At 39.6% G+C, this 27416-nt stretch overlaps 1 protein-coding gene across 1 annotated transcript in view; it reads right to left on the minus strand.

Annotated features, from left to right (window-relative positions):
• ARHGAP10 (Rho GTPase activating protein 10) overlaps positions 1–27416 on the minus strand; it is a 341948-nt gene that overhangs the window by 87250 nt on the left and 227282 nt on the right. Inside the window, exons 16-18 of the mRNA XM_011956701.1 lie at positions 26451–26509; positions 17163–17268; positions 15446–15605 (exon numbers count right to left, since the gene is read on the minus strand). Of these exons, the coding sequence (XP_011812091.1) occupies positions 15446–15605; positions 17163–17268; positions 26451–26509 (325 nt within the window). The remainder of the gene's footprint in view (positions 1–15445; positions 15606–17162; positions 17269–26450; positions 26510–27416) is intronic.

Consider the following 27416-nt stretch of genomic DNA (forward strand, 5'->3'; position numbering starts at 1 on the left):
AGCCACCAGCAAACTGAATTTTAAAACCAAGATCCGTCCTTCTGCTGTTTGCAAAAGACCCATCTCACATGTAATCACAGCCCTAGGCTCAAAGTAAAAGGACAGAGGAAAATCGTCACACAAATGGAATCAAAAAAGAACAGATGTCCCTACTCTTATATATATCAGAAAATATAGACTTTGAACCCACAACAGTAAAATAGGACAAATAAGAGCATTACATAATGATAAAGGGTTAAATTCAGCAAGAAGATTTAACTATTCTAAATATATTTGCACCCAACACTGGCACACCCAGATTTATAAAACAATTACTTCTAGACCTAAGAGAATACTTTGACAGCCACATAATAATAGGAGGAGACTTCAACACCTCACTGATGGCACGAGACACAGCACAGAGGCAGAAAATGAACAAAGAAATTCTGAACTTAAATTCAACACTTGGCTAACTGGACCTAACAGACATCTACAGAATACCCAACAACCACAGAATAGTCATTCTCCTCATCTACACATGTAACATTCTCAAATACTGAACACATGCTCAATCATAAAGCAAGTCTCAATATATATTTTAAAAATTGAAATCATACCAAGGATCTTCTCAGACCACAATGGAATAAAAATAGAAATTAATACCAAGAGCAACTCAAAAAAACACACAAATACATGGAAACTAAACAACTTAACTCCTGAATGACTTTTGGGTAAACAAAATTAAGGCAGAAATGAAAAACTTCTTTGAAACAAACAAAAATGGAGACATAACATACCAAAATATCTGTGATACAGCAAAAGCAATGTTAAGAGGAACGGTTACAGCACAAAACACCGACATCAAGTAGAAAGATCTCAAATTAACAACCTAACCTTGTACCTAAAGAAACCAGAAAAACAAGAACTAAACCCAAAGTTAGCAAAAGAAAATAACTAAAATCAGAGCAGAACTAAATGAAACCAAGACCCAAAAAAACCATACTAAAGATCAATGAAATGAAAAGTTGGTTCTCTGAAAGGATAAACAAGATTGATAGGCTGCTAGCTAGATTAACAAAGGAAAGGAGAGAAGATCCAAATAAGCACAATCAGAAATAACAAAGGTGACATAACAACTGATCCTACAGAAATAAAAAAGATTCCCAGAGACGACTATGAAGATCTCTATGCACACAGATTAGAAAATCTAGAGGAAGCAGACAAATTCCTGCAAACACAGAACCACATAACTTCCCAAAATTGAATCAAGAAGAAAGAGAAATCCTGAACAGACCAATAATGGAGTAATGAATTTTAATCAGTAATTTTAAAAACCTACCAACCAAGAAAAGCCCTGGACCAGATGGATTCACAGCCAGATTCTACCAGGCCTACAAAAAGGAACTGGTACCAATCCTACTGAAAGGATTCCAAAAAATAGAGGAGGAGGGATCCCTTCCAAACCCTGTCTTTGAAACCAGTATCATCCCAACACTAAAAGCTGGAAAAGACAAAACAACAACAAAAAACTACATGCCAACATCTCCAATGAACACAGATGCAAATCCTCAACAAAATACTAGTAAACCAAATCCAGCAGCATATCAGAAAGTTAATTTGCCATGATCAAGTAGGCCTTATTCCTGGGATGTAACAGTGGTTCATCTACCCAAATCAATAAATGTGATTTACCACATAAACAGAATTAAAAACAAAAACTATATGGTCATCTCAATAGACGCAGAAAAAGCATTTGATAAAATCCAATATGCCTTTATGATAAAAAGAAAAAACAAACTAGGCATTGAAAGAAGATACTTCAAAATAATAAAAGCCATTTATGATGAACCCATAGTCAGCACCATACTGAATGAGTAAAAGCTGGAAGCATTTTCCTTAAGAACTAGAACAAGACAAGGATGTCCACTCTCATCATTCCTATTCAACATAGTACTAGAAGTCCTATGCAGAGCAATCAAGCAAGAGAAAGAAAAGGCATTCCAAATAGGAAAAGATGAAGTCAAATTATCTCTCTCCACTGACAATATGATTCTCTACCTGGGAAACCCTAAAGAAGCTGCCAAAAGACTACTGATTAACAACTTCAGCAGAGTTTCGGGATATAAATCAACATACAAAAATCAGCAACATTTCTTTACATCAATAACATCTGAGCTGAGAAGCAAATCAAGACTGCATCCCATTTACAATAGCCACACACCCACACAAAAACCTAGGAATATATTTAACCAAGAAAATGAATGATGTCCATGAGAAGAACTACAAAACACAGCTGAAAGATATCACAGCCAATACAAATAAATGGAAAAGCATTCCATGCACATAGGTTGGAAGAATCAGTATCATTAAAATCTCCATACTGCCAAAAGCAATCCACAGATTCAACATTTCTATCAAATTGCCAACGTCATTGTTCAGAGAATTAGAAAACTTTTCTAAAATTCATATGGAATGAAAGAAAAAAAAAAAGCCTCAACAGTCAAGGCAATCCTAAGCAAAAAGAACAAAGACAGCTTCAAACAATACTACAAGGCTACAATATCCAAAACAGGATAGTATGGGCACAAAAAATAGACATAGAGACCAATGGAACAGAACAGAGACCCCTGAAATAAAGCCGTACACCTACAACTAGGTCATCTTTGACACAGTTGACAAAAAACAAGGGGGGAAGGACGTCCTATTCAATAAATGGTGCTGAGAAATTTGGCTAATTATATGCAGCAGAATGAAACTAGACTACTACCTCTCACCATATACAATAAATTAACTCAAGATGGAGTCAAGACTGGAATGTAAGACCTCAAACTATAAAAATTCTAGAAAACCTAGGAAATACTCTTCTAGACAGTCGCCTAGTCCAAGAATCTATGAAGACCCCAAAAGCAAAAATCAAAAATAGACAAATGGGACTTAATCTAAAGGGCTTCTGCACAGCAAAAGAAACTCTCAACAGAGGAAACGGACAATCTACAAAATAGGAGAAAATATTTGCAAACTATGCATCTGACAATGGACTAATTTCCAGAATCTATAAGGAACTTAAACGAACAATTAAGAAAAAACAGCCCCATTAAAAAGAGGGCAAGAGACATGAAAAGACACATCTCAAAAGAAGACATACAAATGGTCAAAAAACATATGAAAAAAATGTTCAATATCATTAATCTTCACAGAAATGCAAACTGAAACCGCAATGAGATACAATCTGTATTAGGCCATTCTCACACTGCTGTAAAGAACTACCTGAGACTGGGTAATTTATGAAGAAAGGGGGCTTAATTGACTCACAGTTCCACAGGCTGTACATGAAGCATGGCTGGGAGGCCTCAGGAAACTTACAATCATGGTGGAAGGCGAAGGAAAAGCCAGTACATCTTACTGGGGTGGAGCAGGAGAGAGTGAGCAAGCAAGGCGGGAAGTGCCACACACTTTCAAACCACCAGATCTCAGAAAAATTCACTATCACATGAACAGCATGGGGAAAATCCACCCCCATTATCCAATCACCTCCCACCAAGTCCCTCCCTCAACACTGGGAATTACAATTCAACATGAGATTGGAGCGGGGACACAGAGCCAAACCATATTGCCATCTCACACCAGTCAGAATGGCAATTATTAAAAAACCAAAAAATAAGATGCTGGTGAGGTTGTGGGAAAAAGAGGGAATGCTTATACACTGTTGGTGGGAATGCAAATTAGCTCAGGCCCTGTGGAAAGCAGTTGGACACTTCTCAAAGAACTAAAAATAGAACTACCATTTGACCCAGCAATCCCATTAATGGGTATATATCCAAAAAAATAAATGAATAAATCATTCCACCAAAAAGACACATGTAGTACTTGTATGTTCATCGCAGCATTATTCACAACAAAGACATGGAATCAACAGAGTGCCCGTCAGTGGTGGACTGGATAAAGAAAACGTGGTACATACACACCATGGAATACTGTGCAGCCATAAATTTAAAAAAAAAATTATGTCCTTTGCAGCAACATGGATGCAGCCAGAAGTTGCTATCCTAAGTGAACTAACACAGAAACAGAAAAACAAACACTATATGTTCTCAAATGTAAGTGGAAGCTAAATCTTGGGTTTACAGAGACATAAAGATAAAAGTAATAGACACTGGAGACTCTAAAAGGAGAGAGGGAGACAGAGAGAGAGAAGAGAAAGGGTGGGAAAACTTCCTATTGAGTACTATGCTCACCATCTGGGTGACAGGATCGAAGCTCCAACTTCAACGCCACATAATATATCCCTGTAACAAACCTGTACCTGTACCCCCAAATCTAAAATAAAAATGGGTAAAAAAATTCACACAGGTGGGTGGAGCTGAGATTTCAACTCAAGGAATTCCATTTTAGAGCCCACTGTGCCACATTATACTATACTGTCTATGGAATGTTTCAATTAAATGTCATATAAGGAGCCCAGCCTAGTGCCTGGCACACAATCATCTTTCAATCAATGTTAGCTATTATAATTACTATTGCTCCTCATTTTATCTTGAGAGATACAAGAGAGACAACTCTAAAAGCTTTACTTTACAAACAAAAAAAAAAAGGAGAGCACTAGCTTAAGGCAAAAACTCAAGCCCCTATATAGCCCACACTACCCTCTCCCCTCAAGAAAAGGCCTTGATGGTGCCTGCCCTGGAGCCAACCTACACATACGCCAGCACACTCGCCCTCTCATTCTTTCCTTCCTATCTTCCCTTCCACGTACTCTTTGTGTTCCTGGGAATATAAACAACCTAAAAACGCAATGAAGAAAAGGGTCATATTCTTCATCACCATACTTTATTCTGCAAATACTGATCGAATGCCAAGTTCTAAGCATTGAGCTGGGCTCCGAGGAGCTGTCTTTGCAGCTCCACATCTTCAGACACTTGGGCAGAAAATTTCAGAGTGGGCAGGACCTCAGAGGCCTGCTAGCTTTCTTCCACCTCAATCCCATCCCTAACATGAACATGTTCTCATTATTATAAATATTATGAAGTTCTTCCTTCTACTGAATCAAAAACTCACCTCCTGGCAAGGACTGTTCACTTGTACTCAGTATGCTTTCTTAGACAACAAAGAATAAATCTATGCATCCTTTACACTGGAGCCCTTCAATTTCCCAGTGCTTTGTCTACACTGGGCACCAAAATGATGCAGAATGACTCTCTCCTCAATTTGCTCTTATCAAACCACTCTGGTCCCAAGGGAAAATACAATCTACCATTACAGAGCCACATGACAGCAGAAGCTTCCAATGCCACAGCTAAAGAAAAACAGAATAAGGAAGACAATGTCATTATTATTTCCCTTCTCTCCTTAAAGGAAAGAGAAAGGAAGACAGAAAGTTTCCTGTGCTTTTAAAGTCTCCTTTTAAACACTCCAGAAAATGCAAAGCCCTGCTGAGAAGGGAAACACACACACACACACACACACACACACAACAGTAACATTTTCATAGCAATGCCAAATAAGTCAACATTCATGAAAACTGGCGGTGGGGGGGAGTCTGAAAATTTGTCAAATATTCTTGCTATGGGGTTTTGACTTCTACACTGAACAGTCAATACTCCGGCAGACACAAACCTTTTAGAAACTTTGCAGCTTTATTACTGCTGCTGCTATTGTTGTTGTTTAAGACATTTATTTTTCGCTCACATAAAAACTAGTGCTGCCTAGCAACCCAGTGCCAGCAAAGCTAAATCAAGAAGCATTTTTGGCTAGATGTTTAAGAGATTTCTTTTTCCCATTAAATGGCAAGCATGCTGTAAGACTGGAAGACTCTTGCACTTGAAGGAAAATGGTTTGGATACTACTCTCACTCAGTCTCTTTATATATTAAAGAATGACAGAGACCAACCCACAGAAGAGGGATAGGACGTATATTGCGTTTGTAGCCTCAGGAATGGAGCAGTGGATGCTCCTTATCAAAAACAGTCCATATGTGGCTGTTACTGGGAAAGCAGCAAGTTGAGACTGAATGGGAATCCAATTACACCCATGAACCTAGGAGCACCAATGCATCCTATTGATTGTGGCAAAGAGAGGTAGATGCAGGTCATAAAGTTGGTTGCAGGGTTAACGAGTAAAACAAAGCAGTGCGATACTCCTCTATATGTGCATGTAACTTATTATTCTGGTGATTACACTGGACACTGCTATGGTCTGACTGCGTCCCCCAGAGTACATATGTTGAAAACGTAATCCTCAGTGTAATAGTGTTGAGAGATGTGAGCTTTAAGAGGTCATTAGGTCATGACGTCTCTGCCCTCACAAATGGATTCATGTTATCTCAGGCATAGATCTGTAATCGAGAGTGGTTCGTTAGAAAAGCAAGTTTGGCTCTCACTCGCTTGCACATGCACTCTCTCTGTCACTCTTCTGTCACATGTTCTCTTGCCTTCTGCCATGAGACGATGCATCAAGAAGGCTCTTGGCAGATGCAGCTCATCAGCCTTGGGCTTTCCAGCTTACGGAACTGTAAGAAATAAAATCTCTGTTCCTTAAAAATTACCCACTCTCAAGTATTGTTATAGCAACACAATACAGACTAAGACATATGGGAAACACATATGCCCTTCTCCCTACTGCTCTGTCTAGGTTCCTCTGTGACTGGAGGACACAGACTACTCAGGGACTTTGCAGCACATGTTGCAAACAAGGATAAATCAAAGTGCCATGAAGACACCTCTGGACAGTACAAGGCCATCAGCCATTTCGACAAAGCAAGACCACCACAATGGCCTTCACTGTCACACCAAAAAAATGATACATTCTACCACAGTCCCTATTACAATGGCTAAAATGCTTATTACAAAGTTATAAAGAATCCTTGTCCAGGAAATGTTTAATGTACATGAAATGTAATTCTCCCTTGGCACAAAGTCATCCACAAAAACTATAATACATAAAGGCTATGATATGGTTTGGCTGTGTCCTCACCCAGATCTCATCTTGAATTGTGGCTCCCATAATTCCCACATGTTGTGGGAGAGACGCAGTGGGAGATAACTGAATCATGGGGGCGAGTCTTTCCCGTGCTATTCTCATGATAGTAAGTCTCATGAGATCTGATGGTTTTATAAAGGGGAGTTTCCCCGCACAAGTTCTCTTGTCTGCCACCATGTAAGATATGCCTTTCACCTTCTGCCATGATTGTGCAGCGGGACTCCCCAGCCCTGTGGAACTGTGAGCCCATTAAACCTCTTTCATTTGTAAATTTCCCAGTCTTGAGTATGTCTTTATCAGCAGCCTGAAAACAGACTAACACAGGCTAATACTAGAAAAAAAACCTCCTGATCATCAGGAAAGCAATGAAACATCAGAGCACACTGAAGTACCACACAAAGCTTAGGTCAACCAAAGCACCAAATTTTACAAATCTCCTTGAAAATCCAATTAAAACACTCAATAAGATCTAATCTGAATGTTATTATATTAAGTAATTCTGAGTGTAACATTATATTCCTTACTTTATAAATTGCCAACTTTTCAGTATTAAGACAGATATTAGAAGAAAACCACCCTGATTAATATGGTCTTTGATGCTTTTCACAAGCTCTTCAGAATCTTCAAGGGCCCTTAGGAAGTTGGGGGAGATGAGGAGGGAGTCAAATTATAAACATGAGTTTTTACTACATTATCGTGTATAAAATATAAGAATGAGGTATATGAAAAGTTTCTCAACATCACTAATCATCAGAGAAATGCAAAGCAAAACTACAATGAGATATCATCTCACCCTAGTTAAAATGGCTTTTATCCAAAAGTCAGGCAATAAAAAATGTTGGCAAAGATGCGGAGAAAAGAGAACCCTTGTACACTCTTGGTGGCAATGTACCCCTATGGAGAATAGTTGGGAGGTTCCTCAGAAAACTAAAAACAGAGCTACCATATGATCCAGCAATCCCACTGCTAGGTATATACCCAAAAGAAACAAAATCAGTGTATCAAAGAGGTCTCTGCACTCTCATGTTTATTGCAGCACTACTCACAATCGTCAAGATTTGGAAGCAGCCTAAGTGTCTATCAACAGACAAATGGATAAAGAAAATGTGATACTTACACACAGTGGAGTACCATTCAGCCTTAAAAAAGAATGAGATCCTGTCATTTACAACAGCATGGATGGAACTTAAGGTAATTATGTTAAGTGAAATAAGCCAGGCACAGAAAGACAAACTTTACACGTTCTCCCTTATTTGTGGGAGCAAAAAAGTAAAACAATTTAACTCATGAAGATAGAGAATAGAATGATGATTACCAGAGGCAGGGGAGGGTAGTGAGCAGTGGCAGGGGGAGCAGGGATGGTTAATGGGCACAAAAATAGAGTTAGATAGAATAAAATTCAGTATTTGATAGCACAACAGGATGACTGAAGTCAACAATAATTTCTTATACATTTTAAAATAACTAAAAGAGTATAATTGGATTGCTTGTAACACAAAGAAGGGATAAACGCTTGAGGTGATGAAGACTCCATTTCCCCCATTGTGATTATTACACATGGCATGCCTATATCAAAATATCTCATGTACCCCATAAATACATACACCTAGTATGTACCCACAAAAATTAAAATAAATGACTCAATCTATACAGACTCAGCAACTCCTGAGAAGGTTCACCCCCTAAAGAACTCCTTACCTCAGACATGAGCTAACAGGTCACGAGACTCTGAGGGTGACCAGTGAACCATGCAAAACTCAGTTGCTAGCGGTCCTGCTCTGTCCTTCCCCTCCACGTCTATTCTGGATTTTCCTCCTGCTTTATTCTTGCCATATGACAAAAACAACAACAACAAAAAAATGACACTGAATATCACTCATTCACATACACCTTACAAGTTGATCTCCACTCTGGCTCTCAACAGAAATGTCATCATTAGGCCAGGTGTGGTGGATCACGCCTGTAATCCCAGTACTTTAGGAAGCCGAGGCCGGTGGATCACTTGAGGTCAGGAGTTCGAGATCAGCCTGGCCAACATGGTGAAACCCCATCTCTACTAAAAAATACAAAATTAGCCAGGGATGGTGGCACACGCCTGTAATCCCAGCTACTTGGGAGGCTGAGGCAGGAGAATCACTTGAACCTGGTAGGCAGAGATTGCAGTGAGCCAAGACCACACCACTGCACTCCAGCCTGGGCAACAAGAGTGAAACTCCATCTCAAAAAAAATAACGAAATGTCACTGTTGAAAGAGTTCACTCACGCCACTGGTTCATGAGCTCACATCACTTGTCCGTCCTCATACTCGCCCATCTCCTGGGACATGTCTGGCATCCTTGACAATGCCCCCAGACAACCCTGACACTAGCACTGACCTGATCCTGCCTGGGTTTCTTCTGGCTCCTCTATTACCCCTAACAGGAAAATCTTGGTGTTTCTCAAGGATATTATTGTCTTCTCCTAGTGATGAAAAGCAAGGGCTTTGGGGGTCAATCTCAGTTCAAATCCAAGCATTGCCACATTTACTAGCTGTGTGCTCATGAGCAAGTTAAGCTCTCACCCTCACTTCTCTCAGATGTATAAAGAGATAATATACATAATAAGAATTTTACAGCCATATAGGGATACTATTACATATATTTATGCAATAGGAATTTTATGTTTAATATATATATTTATTTTTATATTTTTTTTTTAAGACAGAGTCTCGCTCTGTTGCCCAGGCTGGAGTGCAGTGGCGCGATCTCCGCTCACTGCAAGCTCCACCGCCTCCCAAGTTCACACCATTCTCCTGCCTCAGCCTCCCGAGTAGTTGGGACTACAGGCGCCTGCCACCTCGCCCGGCTAACTTTTTTTTTGTATTTTTAGTCGAGATGGGGTTTCACCGTGTTTGCCAGGATGGTCTCGATCTCCTGACCTTGTGATCCGCCTGCCTCGGCCTCCTAAAGTGCTGGGATTATAGGCATGAGCCATAGCACCTGGCCTAATATGTATATTTTTTAAGTGTATGGATACACAAAGAAGCATCCACATACACTAGAATTACATTAATACCCTTTCTAGTAGACCCAAAGCATGTAGCATCATGAGCATCCAATAAATATTTTCTTATGCCAATCTCATGTCTTTACACCTTACGTTATACTTTCTACCTCTAAATTCACAATTCACTTATAAGTTTGAGTGCTACATCTCTGTCTAATGGACTTATCTTGAACAGATAACTACAATTCACCATGTGACAAACTGAACTCATCTTACTCCTCCCCCAAACCCCTTTGTTCCTTCCTTTTTTTATTGACACCCATTTTGTCCCAGGATTGAATCTCTATCACACCTTCCCCAAGACCCCTTACAAAACCAGTCCCCGGGTTTTGCCCATTCCACCTCACCAAATGATGCTGTCCACCCTGGAACTCCCCATTCTCACTCCCATGTCCTTCAACTTTGCCAAATAACCTCTCTCCTAGCCTTTCATTCCTCTACTTCCTACTGCAAATCCTGCTGTCAGATTAAGTTTTGTGAAGCAGTTTACTTGAAAACCATGAGTGGTCCCAGTACCTATAAAAGTAAATGCAAAAGTCCTAAAGCGGCATTCTCAACCTCCCACACCTGGCCCGAATCTCTTTCCAATCTCATCTCCTGCCATTTGCCCATGTTCCAACAAGAGCTGCGTTCCCAGAACACGTACCTCCTCTTTGTGTTTCTCTGATTACATGGTCTCCCATACCCGAAATGTCCTCTTAAAACATCTCCACCTGTTCAAACTCCATTATAAAACTGATTCAAAGCACTTACTGGGGAAACTTTCCAGATTCCCTGCAGCTGAACATAAACTCTCCTCTGAAGCTGCCGCCACTTTCTCGCTCATTCTCTCTCTGTCTCTCTCTCAAAGTACTTATCCTCTGCCATATCTTGTAGCTACTTTTGGACATTTCTTCTTTCCCCTACTGGACTGTCTTTACTTCCCCCAAATCTCACACCATGAATGACTCACAGCAGGCACTGGGGGAAAAAAATGCACCAAATTAATGCATGACAAGTATACTCTGTTAAGAACAGAACTTACGCAAAACTCACAAATCCTAAGGCACAACCCCAATTTGAAAATCCTTGAAAAGTTCACAGCACCCTTTGCCACCTGGGAAACAAAATGTTCTCATTTACAAAGGAAGAAAGACCTTGATAATATTTTGGCCCAGGAACTTTTTAAAGTCTTTTTTTTTTTTTTGAGACGGAATCTCGCTCTTGTCACCCAGGCTTGCATGCAGTGGCACAATCTCAGCTCACTGCAACCTCCGCCTCCTGGGTTTAAGCAATTGTCCTGCCTCAGGAGGCGCCTGCCACCATGCCTGGCTAATTTTTGTACTTGTTTTTAGTAGAGACAGGGTTTTGCCACGTTGGCTAGCCTGGTCTCGAACTCCTGACCTCAGGTAATCCACCCGCCTCGGCCTCCCAAAGTGCTGGGATTGCAGGCGTGAGCCACCGTGCTCAGCCCACATCTTTATTATGTGTAAATAAAGCTAAAACATATGGATTAAGTCTCCTATAAAGCATATACAGATTTATAAAAACAGCAAGGAGGCTAGGAAAAATTGTCATCTCCAAAGCAGATTAACTAGGGGCCTTTTTCTAACTCCAAAATTCATCTAGAGCAATCTTGCTTTAATTACATGCTGAAGTTTCTTCTTTGCTTTACTGACTTTCCTGGAGTCAACAATTTTCCCATTCCTAGGGAGGAAAAACAAATAACTAAGGAAAAGAAAATGACTTCCTTCTCTTGTCATTTTTGCCCATCAGAGTCACTTTCAGTGACACACATAGGCCTCTTCCTTTCCTCCCCCAGTTTAATCCTCCTTTTTTGCCCCCCTCATCCATTACTGTAATGTTTTCCTTTCTCAGACTACTCTTTTAAACTTTTTCTGTCCTTACTCCCTCTCTTGTTTTCATCTTGTCCTGAAACACTAAGAGGGACTAGATCCTTCCCTCCCCACTCTACAGTCAAATGTTAGGATCGTCTGGAGGGTGCACTTAAGTCAGTTGTCAGGGAAACCTGTGGCTAACATAGATCCAAACATCCATATGAAGTTTTTCTGCACAAGCACCCTTGTCAGCAAAAATATTCTTCCTCAGAGCAGAGCCTGGACTCTGCAGTGAAGTCCAACTGAGCAGGAACAAAGAGCCAGGAGTGGGAGTAGAAGTGTACAAGGATGAAATGGAAGAGACAAGGCGAGGTAATGGGGAAATTTAGGTTCTCAGAACTGTTAACTAATCCAAACTGACATCCCCCATCTCTAACCCCACAACCCTGCCACACAACCCTGCTTCCAACCCTAAACCCATGCACACAGTGAAGAATCTGAAACTCGATGTCCATTCCTCCCTTCTGAATAGAAAGCCTGAACACTTAATTAACGTTGGCTGTGCATTCATAGAACCATCTAGCCACAGAAAGGGAAGAGAAGGAAAACCGAAAGACCTCTGCTTAGCTCTATAAAGCTCTGAGAGCGAGGCCACTTTCGTCTGCTGTAACTATTATAACTGGCTTGCCAACGCTACTGGAAAATTCCTGCAAAATTTATTAACAAGGTGAAAGCGGCACCATCTACTTCCCAGCAGACAAATCATGTACTTATCTCCCCAGTTTCAAAAAGGGAAGAAAACAGGCAGTTGCAGCATGAAATGGAGATCCTTTTATCCAAGACCAAGACCCAGAGCCAGTATTTTCACGAATAAATTGCATAAAAGTTTCCTAATTAGGATGTAATCAAATGATTGTTGAGCTACTGTAACATTGTTTCAAAGCTTGTAGTCTAATTATTCTTCTTTCTAAAACTGAATAGTAGCCATCTTTCCATGAGCTGTCTGGATGGATTAAATGCACACTAATGAGGCTTAATGACAGTTTGACAGGATCATAAAAGGAGGCATAAATTCACAATCACTGGCAAAAAAAAAAAAAAAAAGGCAAAACAAAAATTCTTACACCCATAAACAAGCTTCTTTTACCATAATGGTAAAGAAAATCCCCAATCAGCTTTCAAGCGTATCTGTTCCATGAGAACCAACATTAGCAACAAGCTGGAACTGCTCCAGCAAACAGCCAATGCAACAAGTACCCAAGAAATACTCCTGCTATGCCTTCCCCAAAGGGACTACATTTCTGTTTGCCTGTCTCTTCCCAGTCCTCCAACCCCTTCAAAATGTATTGAATTCATTATTTCATTCCATAAATATTAACTGAACACCTAATATGTACCAGGTATTACTATAAGTCGACAAAAAGATCTCTGGCCTCAAAGATCTTAGCAGGGAGAAATAGACAAGTAAGAAAATAAGTTATGTAACATGTTAGACTGGGGTACGTTTATGGGATCCAAGTCCCAAAACATGGCTTCCGCCCCCAGATGACGACCTGCTTTCCCACAAGAGCTGGAACATTCATCTGCACATCCGGCACCTACTACATGTCTGGCATATGATGCAATCTCAATTTTAAAAAACCTTTTAATAAACAAATGAATGACCAAGCATTCTAAGAGTTTTCCAGCTCCCTATCTTAGAGGCAGAAGTCAGGAATGTTATTAGCAAAGTGCTCATCTACGGGTGACTGAATGAAGAAAAAAATATATATAAAAATCATTGGAAGAAAATAATGTGTTTTTTAAAGTCATGTTTCCCCTTGATTATAGAGAAACAAGTAAGAAAGCAAGTCACTTAAGAGATTATTCATTTTAAACCATAAATACTTAACCTATAGTCCACAGATTCAGGAATGCAGGTGAGCCCACTGAAATTGTTAAAACAATTAAGGGGAAAAAGAAGGATTTATGTGCATTTATCTGGGTTACTAACAAAAGGGTGAATAACTTTTGTCAGCTTCTCAGTGGTCTGTGATCTCCAGAAGATTGAAAAGTACTGCCCTAAAGAATAAGTGTTTTTAAAAACTATATTTACATCCTTATAAAAATAAAAGCACACTTTTAGCTATGAGTCACCATCATCATTTTTCTTAATAAGTGGAAGCTTTACTTTGAGGGGGCTTGAGACAGCGGGAGAGAGGCAGGCGCTCAAGGTGGTCCTATTGAGAACAGCACTCCAAGAGCATCCTGAAAGCATTTTTTCCATATGTTCCCTCATAGATTATCTCATCCCCACTTATAAACGAAGCCCAGCTAAACTGAATAGACACCAGCTCCTTGCAATTCTGAATTCAAACACAAACTGGCATGGGCCAGCTCTAACATCAACAAATGTCATACTCTCAGAATGCTTAGTCACTCATTTGTTTATTAAAATGAGAAATGTTTTAACACTTATGAACAAAACCTTCTCAAATACTAATGAAAACTTCTTTCATGTTCCAGACTGAAGTCCTCTCCTAAGTTCTTAAGAAGAGACACTTCCTCCCTAAATCAGCAGATCTTCTTGCTGGCTACTTATCACAATTCTTGGGAAGGCAAAAATTTAACAGAATACACACAGCTATGCAGCCACTTAAAAAAGTCCCTCAGGTGGATTTTCGGGGTTGAAAATTATTGCTCTAGATTGGGGGATATGAAAGGCTTTTCTGTAAAGGACCAGACAGTAGTTTTGCCTTGCGGGCTATCTGGTCTCTGTTGTAATTACCAGACTCTTTTGTTGTATTGTAAGAGTAGCCATAGACAATATGTAATCAAGGAGAAAATAACAGTAATTTGGGAAAGTGACCCCAAAGTGACAATCATGAACAGTACTTATTTCTAGTAGTTAATATGTCGAGTGGGTTTGGTGGGAGGGAAGAGTATATTAAAGCAGTTTCTGCTCACCCCAACGTGGATCTCCTGAGTCAACCCCATCCACCACACCCCAGGAATATGTACCCTTCCCTGCTGCCCAGATGCAATGCCTAAGCGTATTTGAAGAGTTTACCCTTCCTCAACTTCTCCTCCTTTATGTGCCATTCACAACAGCTAGGTATAACCAGAAAGACTCTTTGGAAGGCAGGCAACTTTCCCAGGTGCAGAGCAGGGGCTGGCCTTGCTGCCCCTCAACCCCTACTCTCAATGATGCTCATGGTCTTCTGGCCCCATCTCACATCCTTTCAACCTTATTTGCCTTATTTTCTCTTGTAAGTTGCAAAGCCCTAACTTGCTCAAGAGTACAGAGTTGCTGTGCCACATGGAATTTGAGTGAGAAATCCAAAGATGGGAATAAAAGCAACAGAAGTCCTAAACAGTTCACAATTGCCTTGATACTCACTTGCATCTGGATTAAATGCTTCTTCATTAAACCAGTGAGATAACAAAAGACCAGATAAATTTCACATTTATGGAACTCCATCAGAAGATAGAAGCTCAATGAGAACTTCTGAGAACCAAGTTCATCATAGTGAGGATAAAAGAATTTTTTTAAAACAGAGAGAGAAAAGGGAAATCTAAGATAATCATTGTGTAGTACATGGCGACAAGCCAAAAACAAAATCTCTTAAAGAACAAAAAAAGAATTTTACCTTTTCATGGTTTTCAATTAAGATTTCCACAACAATATTCTGAAACTTCAAGTCCATGAGGGCAGCGACAGTTTCTTCCTGTGGCCTCATCAGAGTTGGTCCAAACACCACTCCTAAGTTTGCCACGGTCATCAGGTTCTGCTTGGAGTGATTTGAAACGCTGAAATTGGTAAGGGGGGAGGAATCTGTTTAACCAAAGGAGCAAAAATTGTGGACTGCAAATAGTCTGCAACTCTGTATTTCCTTAACAACAAGGGGTCAAGAGACTTAACCGTCCTCAACATCTACCTCTGAAATAACCAGATCTGAGAAACTCTCCATGCAGACGCTGCTGCCTACTCCTTTACTTCCCTTTCTTTGGTGCTCTACTCTAACCACAATGGCTTTCTTAATAATTCCATGTACAGTCGGCCCTCTGTATCCCCTGAGAATTGATGTCAGAACCCCTGCAGACACCCAAATCTGCAGATGTTCAAGTCCTACAGTCAACCCAGGAAACCCACGGATTAAAAAAAATAATTAAAAAAAAAAAAAAATCAACCCTCAAGTCCACAGGGAATACTGTATTTTTGATCAGCAGCTGGTTGAATCTGCCCACGCAGAACTCACAAAGGGCCAATTGTAGGTGCTAAGCTTGCTTCCCCCAAAAGCCTTAGTTTACTGTTCCCCTCTTCTTAGAAAACTCACTCTTTCCCCAGAATATTATACTTTTGCTTCCAAGGAATACTAGACTGTGCAGCACCCTTGTAAAAGCATGCAAAGTTTGGTCAGAGCACCCACAATCACTCCTTCAGCCCAGTATCATTGTGCAGTCAATCACCTAGACAACTGTTCTCAGCAGCCCTGCAACTTTATTCAGGTCTAAACTCAAAGATACCATCTTCAAAAAGCCTTTGCATAATAACAATTTTTATAGTCTCACACTCAATATATTCTGTCCCCTTACTCTGCTTTGTGTTTCTGCCACTTATCATCTGAAGCTATTTTATATTTTCATTTGTAATCTGTTTTTCATATTTTCCCCTTAGAAAGTAAGCTTCATGAAAGTTGGGACTTAGACTATCTTATTCAACTATGTATCCACTAGCACCTAAAAAAGGCATTCACTAAATATTTGCTGACCAAACGAATAAATAGCTAAACTAGCAGTGGGACCCTTGGCAAATCACAGTATCTTCTGTCCTTCATTTTCTTTCTGTGTAAAATAAAGGTTCTAAAATACAGCATTCTTCAGCTTCCTTTCACCTCTAAAATTCTAGTTAGAATGATCTGTATACTTAAAGAAAGGGATAATTTCTCCCCTGATTCGATTTTGCTGACTTTTAAAAGGAGGAGGAAAAGAGAATGAAATCTATAAAATAACTACCCATTATTGAATTAAGTCAACTTAAAGGACATGTTCAAACTTAGAGTTAGGTAGGTGTGAAACCAAGCTAAATATTCTAACAAATTTATATTCACATTTCCAGAATCTGTGTATAGGGTAATGTATAACATTCTCCTCTTTCACTTCAAATCAAACCCTGAGTTGCTGGCGGAGATGTTAAGCAAATAATTATACAACTTCATGAAAGCATATTTCAACAGTCTTGTCCAAAATACACACAATGAGTCAAACATACAGCCTGCCCTTCCAGGTGTGGTCCCCAGTTCCACCCATCACAAATCCCAGAGCACGACCCAGCACCCAGAGCAAAGTGAAGAAAAAGAGGCTTACTTTGTTAAGTGTTTCACCAAAATGTCCAACATCTCTTTATTCTTCTCTGGCAGTTTGTGTACCAAGAAATGGATCGCATTAACCCGAGATTCTGGGCTGCCGCTTTCTTCCAAAAAAAAAAAAAAAAAGGAAAAAGAAAAAGAAAACAATAGTTAGTAGAGAACTCAGAATCAAATATATTTCCCAAGCAAACAATGACAACAGCTCTTCTGTTCAAGATTATCAAACATGGAGCATGTAAACATATTTTGCCATCTTTAAAAGGAAAAAAAAAACCTTTCTCCTTATGATGAATCTTCTCGTGCCTCCCCTAATGAGCTAATGTCAGTGTGGCTGCAATCGGTGCCTTTCCCTTGGTTTATATTACAGAATGGACAGCTGCTAAGCTTCTCCTTCCGACATGCTGCGTTTCATGTCTGTTTGTCGTTTACTCGATGGGGTCTCGTCACTGGGTCACGCCACAGTGGAATACAAGTCAAATATAAGCAAATAACCTATTCCATGTTACAGGTTGAACTGGATTTCCCCTCCCCAAAAAAAAGTATGTTGAAGTTCTAGCCCTTAGAACTCAGAGTGTGGCTGTTTTAAACTCTACGTGGGATTTAATGTCATCAGGTATGCTAAGGCATGCATGAAAATGACTGTCAGGAAGAGAAAAGTTTAGACTCACAGAGCCCTAGAAACAGACGGCATGGCATGTTGTGCAGAGCCATGTGGGGAAGCACCAGCGTCGATCAAGAAGCAGAGGGAGAACAGGGAATGTGGGCAAAGCCTCTACTGTAGTTTCTGCAAGAAAGAATGGGCAAGGCGGGGTGCGCAGGTTGAGGACTGGCTGGTTTAAATTATTTCAGTGGGCACTGCAGCGCAAGGGCTGTCCCTAGTTGCTGGCACTCAGGACTGAAGTCACAAGGGCAGGAGAATACAGCCTGTAGTGTAAGGGCTCGCAGAGGAGGCTGGCGGGGAGGGGGGTCACGGGGTTTTGGATTGGAGAATTCCATGTGAAAAGTCTGCAGAAGTTTAATATCTCCAGGAATTGGCTAGCCCTGAGAGGCAGTTTCCTCGGGTCAGTGAGGCCCCGGATGTCAAAACATCAGAATAAAAAGGTGTGCTTAATACACGACCTTATTTGGGAAGAGAGCTGCTGCAGATGTCAGTTCAGATGAGATCATAATTGAAGTAGGGTGGGGCCTCTTCATCCAATATGACTGGTGTCCTTATAAGAAAACAAAGAGAGGGATGGTGGCCATGTACAGACAGCACAGGGGAGGTTGTCCTGCCACAGCAGAGGCAGAGGCTGGAATGAAGGACCCACAAGCCAAGGGATGCTAAGGACTGCCAGCAACCACCAGAAGCTATGAGTGGCAAGGAGGGATCCCTCTTACAGCCTTCAGAGGGAGCACGGCCCTCCCAACATCTCGATTTCAGACTTCCAGCCTCTAAGAATTGTGACGGAATAAATGCCGATTTTTTGAAGCCACTTGGTTAATAGTAAGTACTTTGTTCCAACAGCCCTGGGAAACTAATCCATTCCCTTAACCCTCCAACTTTGGAATTATTATACGTGGCTCTTATTAACAGTGTACCCCAATTCCCTTTATTGTGTTCTTGATTGGAAAACTATCAAATCAATAAAATGTTTGTTATTGAAGATTTTGCTAGTTTTCACAGGTGTCAAAGAAGCAACAAAAGAAAATTAGGTTCTAACTTTACTGCTGACAGAAAAGAAGGTTAGAAGTGGCTTTGGAGGTTCACTTAGGGCTGGCCAGGGAAGCTCAGGAAGGCTCTCATAATGGACAGTCCTTGAAGTTTGGGTCCTGAAGAATGGGGAAAGGTTCAAGGAAAGGCAGGACTGAGAGGCAGAGGGAACATTCCAGATTCAGTAAATAGCATGACAAGAAGCACAGGGCCGGTGCGGAGACAGCTCTTACGAAAGGTATCCTGAGGCCACCTCTGGTCTGCAAAGGCCAATATGAAGAAGTTGTCTCACTGTTGGCTTGTAAATTAGTCAAGTGAAAATAAAGCAAGAAAGGGATATGAATAGAGTTAAATTTGAGGAAGATATGCCTCATATTTTTTTTAAAGGATGGATTAGAATGGGAAAAAGAACTAGTTAAGAGGGAACAGTTATTTGGGAGACAAGAAATAAGAAATGAAAGGAGGGGTGGCCAGGCACAGTGGCTCATGCCTGTAATCCCAGCACTTTGGGAGGCCGAGGTGGGCAGATCACTTCAGGTCAGGAGTTCAAGACCAGCCTGGCCAACATGGTGAGACCATCTCTACTAAAAATACAAAAATCAGCCAGGTGTGGTGGCACGCACCTGTAATCCCAGCTACCCAGGAGACTGAGGTGGGAGAATGGCTTGAACCTAGCAGGCAGAGGTTGCAGTGCCACTGCACTCCAGCCTGGGTAACAGAGAGAGACTCCATCTCAAAATAAATAAATAAATAAATAAAGGGAGGTAGGTGGTAGAACTACAAAGAGGGAGGTGAACAAAGAAGTATAGATGCCCTATGATTTACAATGGGGGGACATCCCAATAAGCCCATCGTAAAGTCAAAAGATTGTATGTCAGGACCGTCACTACACCTGGGAATTGCTGCTTCTAACTGATAGCTGAGTGGTCTTGAACAAATTACCTAACTAACCTCTCTGTGCCTCAGCTCCCTCATGTGCGAAATGAAAACAGTATCTTAAGAGGCCATTATGAGATTCAATGCTATAATATACACAAAGCACTTAGCCTCCGTGGCTGGCACGTGTGGGCACTCAATCACTGTTAGCCATTATTACTGTTGCTGCCAATGTTACTATTATTATTTGAGCGCTACCATGGAAGAAGCAGAACTGACAGGTTTTAACAGCAGACTAGCAGTGGGTCAGAAGGAAGAAGGCAGAGATGAGCAGTGTTTCACATCTGGGTTGTCTGATAACAGGGCCAATTCCACCAACAGACAGAAACATAGCAGCCAAAGCTGTCTTGAGGAAGGAGATGATGGTGGAGGGAATGGAGGAAGTGACATTCAAACGGTTGGTCTCTAGCAGTAGATGGGAACAGTAGGAGGCTTTAGAGATCAAGGCTAGAAACGTTCTCCAGGAGGTGTGACCACTAGCTCATGGACAAAGCTGCCCAACTTCTACAGAAAGCTAACTGAGGGCACTGCGGGGAAAAGGGCTCCAAAGAGGTACAGGGAGACGTGAAGTCAAGGGCTAAGACAAGCAGGCAATGCAACCGAGGAGGAGGAGGAAGTGGGAGGATCAGGGAGCTTTGATGTCATCAGGAAGGCAACTGAGAAGAAACCTGCAAAGGCTGGGCACAGCCAATGGACTCGAGAGTTAAAGAGAGGTCAAGGAATGGAAAGACTGGGAGAAGGGCCCTGGGTATCACCAGGTTTATCAACTGAGAGTCCCTTTCTACTAAAATGAGGGGGTTAAGCAACGAGGGAGCTGCTGGAGAAGGTGTGAAGAGTGAGATTTCAGTACACTTGCTCAGAAAGTAAAAAACAAGAGAATGGGAAAGAGAGGTAAAGCAGATCAAGAAAGGGACATTTTTTTTCCCCCAAAGGATAATAGTTTTTTTCTTATGACAAAAATTAAATACTTGTAATACTAAAATCTTGGACAACACAGAGAAAATGACCTTAGTATAAAGTACTAAATATCTGAAATATATATATATGAGAAACAGCATGCAATCAGATTAGAAAGAACTACAAACCAATCAGGGAAAAAAGAGACAATCTAACGGACAAATGGGCAAAAGACTGGGACAGGAATTTCACAAAAGATTTATTCCTGTGACCAAAAAACCTATGAAAACAGAATAAACCTGTAACGGTGAAACAGAAATTAAAACCACAATGAAAGAGTAATATTCACCTGCCAGAATGGCTTTAAATGAATACTAAGCTTTGGCAAGGACATGAGGCAACTGAAACTTCCATATGCTAACTAGATGGGAGTCGTTAAAGGGTTCAACCACTCTGGAGAACTGTTTGGCAGTTATCTACTAAAGCTGAACAAACACATACCCTATGACCGACCCAAAAATTACACTCATAGGTATATAACCAGGAAAAATGCACATAAACACTCATTAAAAGACACATACTCCTATATTCACAGCAGCGTTCTATTAGCCCAAAACTGGAAACAACCCAAATGTTCATTAACAGTAGAACAGACAAATCTATTGTGGCATCTTCAAACAGAATGCAATGAAAACGAAGGAATATTTCATACAACATGAATGACTCTCACAAAATGAGTAAAAGAAACCAGATACAGAAGAATATACTCTGATTCCATTTACATAAAGTTCAAATGCTGCAGCCCCAACCTAGAATGTCAGGAGAGTGATCACACCTCAAGGGAGTGGATAATGACCACACGGGCATGAGAAAGGGCTTCTGATGATGTTTGATTGCTTGATCTGATTATGCGTGAAAATTCATTAAGCTGTATATTGATTTGAGCCTATGTTACATTTCAACAAAAAGTCCACTTAAAGCTACCCATAATAAACCTCATCCTAAAATAAACTGGTAAATTTTAAGCATAAATCCTGCAGAGTTTTCCTTCCTTTTTTTTGTAATGAAATGCCTAAACAACCTATTTTATTTAATATATAATGGACATTTTTCAGTATCATTAAATGGAGCACCTTACCATTGATTTTATGAACACTTAGATTGTTTCCAATGTTTGTAAAGAGAAGTTTGTTCCAGTTTACACCCCTAATAATAGTGTTTGAGAATGAAAAATGATACTTTACAATAGAGGACACTAAGACAGTTCTTGCGAAAGAGAAAGGATGCAAAAAGGCTAAGAAATTAAAAGGCACATAAAGAACACAATCAAATCGTGTTACATCATAAAAAAACTTCTAGATACAAACTGAATTTATCACTGAAAACAAAAACAAAACTGTCTAAAAGATTAGGTAATAAATTATAACCCAGTTCTTAATCTGGTATAAAAACCAAGATACCAATCAACACTGGCAAAAATAAAAACAGTGTAACAATTTCAGTTCACAGCTTCGATTTTTAAAAATAGAATTAAAGCAGAGACTCTGCAAAATAGTCGAAATCCCAAAGGAATAAAAGGACAACCACTGAGGATAAGAATGTTACATTGCAAAAATTAAAAACTTTGGAAAACTTTGCACTAAAAACCTACTACTAACTTGTGAGTCTATCTTGCCATTAATAATGATCTTTTTCCAGTGAAAACCTAGTTTAAATATTTTAGGATTCATTATTTAGAAACACAAGCTAGAGAAGTTTCCCATACTCTATGAATTACATTCATTTCTCAAAATAGTGAAATTGATTTTGAAAAATAGAGTTAAAACCTTTCACTATCTTCAGTGCCTCTCCTGCTAGCCCGTCCTCATCTATTTTAAAATCACACATCCATTCCTGCCAAGTCTTTTTCCCTCTTCTTCTTCTTCAAAAAATATACTCTAGGCTTTTAAAATAAAACCATTTTTTTCTCTATCTTGTTTTGAAATTAATCAGAGCTTTCTATTAGCAAGTATTTCTATGTAGCTACAACATAATACCTTAAAGGTACTCCAAAAAAGTTTTTGAAGATAAGTCATCTAAAGTTGCTTATGCTAATGCAATTTATTTTATTTTAATTGCTAGTGATTGACAAAGAATGAACAGCCAGCCTACCTTTTTAAAAAAGAAAAAAAAACTAGGATACTAAATTAATCATAATACCAAATTCCTGAAATATGCCAGGGAATTAGGAGCTTACTGTAGTGGAAAAGGCATTTTAATTGTGTAACTACAAATCAGCATCTACCACACTGTAATGTCCATCTGCTTATGATGCTGTGCCAACTAACAGAAACTGAAAAAGATGTGATCGTACAGCTTATCAAAGACACAAGGCAGATAAATGCTAAATTATTTCAATATTGAAATGTCAAAAGTCAATGATACTGTAATTTTAGAAAGGCATTAGCAGTAACCATCCAAGCACTTCCCAAGGGATAAAGGGCTTCAGTCAACAGACATCAAGTGTTGCATTTCTCCTATGGCGTTCGCATCTACCGTGAAATGAATACAACAGGCCAAGAGCGAGGCATGCCACTAAGCATTCAGTTCCCTTAATTCCTGGGTTCCTGAGCCCTTCCCTAGCAAGAATCACATGATTTTTGTCTTGCTTCCCAGGAAGGTTTATCAAAAAGGATAGAACATTCTGGTTAGGCAAACACCAATGTCTTGGCGCAAACACCAATGTCTTGGATCCGATTATAGTTATGCTTCTCATGATAAATAACCAAAGATCTTTGTGGTAATGATTTTGCTTCCCAAGTAACCTGATTACAGGAAGAAAGCACACAGAACATAGCAAGATGAGTGTTTTGGTTTAAGTGACAGTGAAGAGTTTTTTTCTTCTGATGCAACAGGCATTCAGCCTTTAGTTGTCATTCTCGTACTAAGCACCATGACTCCAACCCTGAGGCATGAGTCCACTCTTACCAACATGATACAGCAAGGACTTTTAGAGGCCAAAAAGCTGACACACAGATCATGGCTTACACAACATTCTCAAAGGTAACAGACATCACGCAGTAAGACATCCAGCTAGACGCCTGCCTGCTAGCCTTCCTGTGGTGGACGCAATCTTTTGTATTCCTCATAGACCAGTTAACTGCCTTTTTGTCTTACAAATTTCCATGGCAAAAGTCCATTATAGTCTCCCCCAAGATGGATCATCTACTAGGTTCCTTTTATAAGTTTAGTTTGGAATTCAGCTGATAGAGAAAGTTACATTAACTTAATTTTCTCAAAGAAAAAAAATTTTAACTTTTCCAATGCAGTCAACCTTTGACAGAAGTAAGTTGCTTTCTTTTTAGAACAAGGAACATAAAACAAATGTGCCTTTTGTGGTGACAAAATAGAAACGAAATTTATATTTGTATCATGAACCCTAGAAATTAACACGGAGGTTCACAACAGGAAACGACAGGAAAGAAACTGATAAGAGAAAATGATGGGACCAGGAGAAACCTTGGGAACTCTCAGCAGGGAGAGCAGAAGAGAAGAGACTATCTCATCGCCACAGAACAGATGGAAACCACTGCACATGACTAAGAAAAATCAAAAATTAGTTTTCAAGCTGGTGAGAGAGGTGGTAACAAAGACTGCTGATGCTTTGTAATTTTAGCAGTCAGTTCAGCTAACAGACACGAGCAAAAACAAGGTAAGCTGTCTCACTGTTCACAGAAAATTACAGCTTAACCACAATCCCGATTTTCCAACGGCATTCAAAAGGGGAGACTAATTTTGGCCACCTGATTTCTGTAACTATTTTATTTGATACTTAAAAGTCCATATGCAAAAGATTAGGAAGATCTGTTCCCACACTCTCTAAAAGAGGCAATGAGTGCAGAGAAGGGTACTCAAGAGATTAAAATAAAAACTTGAAGTGTACATTGGAAACGTTGGCCCCTAAAATACACCTATTTAATACATGTACTTTTTCTCATTAAATCAAGTTACTACAGGTCCCATTCCAACCATAATGGCACTTAGGTGCAAATCCATGCCAGTGATTACAGTAGAAATAGTATTTCTGTCTGACCGTCCTGTTATCCAAATCGCTGTGAAGACTATTGCAGCATTCCCACAAAGTCAGGAAGCAAAACACAAGGTACTGGTCCAACAGGTGATGATCTTGTCTGCGTTTCTACAATCCTTTTCACCACTCTGCTCAAAGATGCCTTCAACAAATTCTTTAAACTTATTTTCTACCACCACAGATTTTATTACCTGTTAAGATGTAAGCTCCTAGCTCTTAGGAACCTCTTCATTTGGTAAAACACACTGATATTCAAATTTCAAAAACACTGCCATCAGTAATGGGGCATGATGATAATACTAATGATTGTGGTCATTTAAAACTGTATTCCATAATCACTTTATCTTTCTCTAATTCTCAAAGGATTCTCGATTAAAACTGGCACTCTTCTGCTTTTTCCAGTCTCCAAGGCAAACAACATGAAACAATTGTCCTCCAATTAAGTTTAATTTCTCTTTCCCCAGTTTGCCAAAAATGCCACAGGGAAGAAATCAAAACAACTAAGCATTTACTTGAGTTTCTGCCGAGAAAATTTTCCCCCACTCCCTTGATCTCACAAATTCTCTTTTTGAAAAAATCCTCTCCCCATGTGAAAACAGAAGTGAATAGAACCCAGTTTTTGAAAAAGCCTCTTTTCTATGTAGAGTCTAATAGGGCCTACACACTACTTCTTCTTGCAACACAGGAGGAACCTTTACACTGGCTGGAGCGGGGACCTCACAAGAAGGTAACATTTAAAGCAGTGTTCAGGCAGCAGTAACATTGGTCCCAAAGGGAATGCTCTAAGTTTTTCAACAGATTAAACTATGGAATATATCCAAGAGGAGAAAATAAAAGGAAATGAAAATACAATTACAGCTACTGTCAGTGCACCTGTGAAAACCAATACTGCAGGTTTTAACTCGTGGAACTAGGGTTCTGAATTTTAAATAAGGCTCCCTATAATCTGGCAAGTTACTTAACATGTATCAACCTTCATTTCCTTCTCTATTAAATACCTAAAACCAGCGTACTTCAGAAGACTATGATGATTAAACAGCACGCATCAAATATAAAAACTGAGCCATATAACAGAAAACAAGAAAACCTCAAATGAGTATGACTCACAAAAAAATCAATCACAAAATTCCACCAACTATAGGCCTTTTTCATTTAACATTTGATCGCATACTAGTCACTCTGCATCAAATACCGTTTGGGTTTCTGGCATTATCTCATAATATTCCTTCTGTCTGTAATTTAGATCTGAGTATCTCTCTATGTGAAGCCATCTCCAAACTACTAATCCTTCCAAATCTACTCATCTCCCCAACCTTTCACAAGTTAAATACTTCTGTGTTCCCTCAGTGTTTTGCTCATGCCATTATTGTACATTTTGTAGTATAATGAGGAGTAAGTAAAGGCCCAGTACTTTCTATGGAATTGTCTCATGGGGACAAGAATCCTGTCTTGGCTTTACATATCCAGTAACATAGTAGGAAATAATTAATGCATGTGAACAAATGAATGAATATACTGTCCCTTTTAGTCACCTTCTAAGGATGGGGGGAGGGACCAAACATCATTTAAAGTGATTTCTATTTTTAACACAAACTGCAGTAACAACAAGTTGAATTTTTCATATGGAAATTTTTAGTTTATGCTCACTACAAACTACAAAACTGTTCCTATGACCTTTACATAATACTTACTGGCTGGAACAATGAAATCTCCGTGTAACTCATAGGTCATGAGAGGCTCTGGAAGGCTCCTGTGTGAAAAGAACAGCTCAGAATTATCAAATAAATCCAAACAAGTCACTTCTGAGTTTTTTTATGAAAAGATGTCAAATTTGTTATGCATTTCTTAATTAGTGTGTAAAACTTCCCTAGGGAATATCTTTACATATCAAAAAAGATACATAAATCAAACGGATCACTTTATCAACTGCTGTTGACACCAAGCACTAACAAAGCCTAAGCAGCCACAAATCCCTACTAGACCTAAGCATACAGTATTTCATATCTAATCTCGGAAAGTACCTTTGTGAACATCTGGTTTGATATATAAAACTTCCTTCTACACATTAATGTATTTAAAGGCAAACATATTATCTAACCAAATGTAAGCAAACAATTTTGAAACATCATCTCTAAGATATTAGCTGAAGATGCCACAAAAAATACACAGAAAACATTAAACAAACTCAAATCTTCCCTGCTTAAATATATTACAAAAATAAGAATTTATCTTTATGCCTATGAGAGATGAAATAAAATTGATGACAACTTTAAAAATATACACAGCATTTTCAGAGTCTACAAAACAAGTTACATAAGGTAGTTTATTTTATCCTGTGATCAACAGAATGCTACAGTTCAGTCCACCTTGCTACATATCTTAAAATTATAAAAGACCAGAGCAACTAGCTTTATAAACACTTAAAGAATACCTAGACAAGTGTCAGTCTGTACAGCCTTCCTGGAGGGTAATCTCGCAAGATATTAAGAACTTTTAAGAGGTTACAATCCTGTAACTCAGACATTCTGTTTCAAATTTTCTTTAAAAAATCAAAGATGTGGCCGGGCGCGGTGGCTCAAGCCTGTAATCCCAGCACTTTGGGAGGCCGAGACGGGCGGATCACGAGGTCAGGAGATCGAGACCATCCTGGCTAACAC

This window comes from Colobus angolensis, unplaced genomic scaffold, assembly GCF_000951035.1.
Source record: "Colobus angolensis palliatus isolate OR3802 unplaced genomic scaffold, Cang.pa_1.0 Scaffold111, whole genome shotgun sequence".
NCBI classification, from domain to species: Eukaryota; Metazoa; Chordata; class Mammalia; order Primates; family Cercopithecidae; genus Colobus; species Colobus angolensis.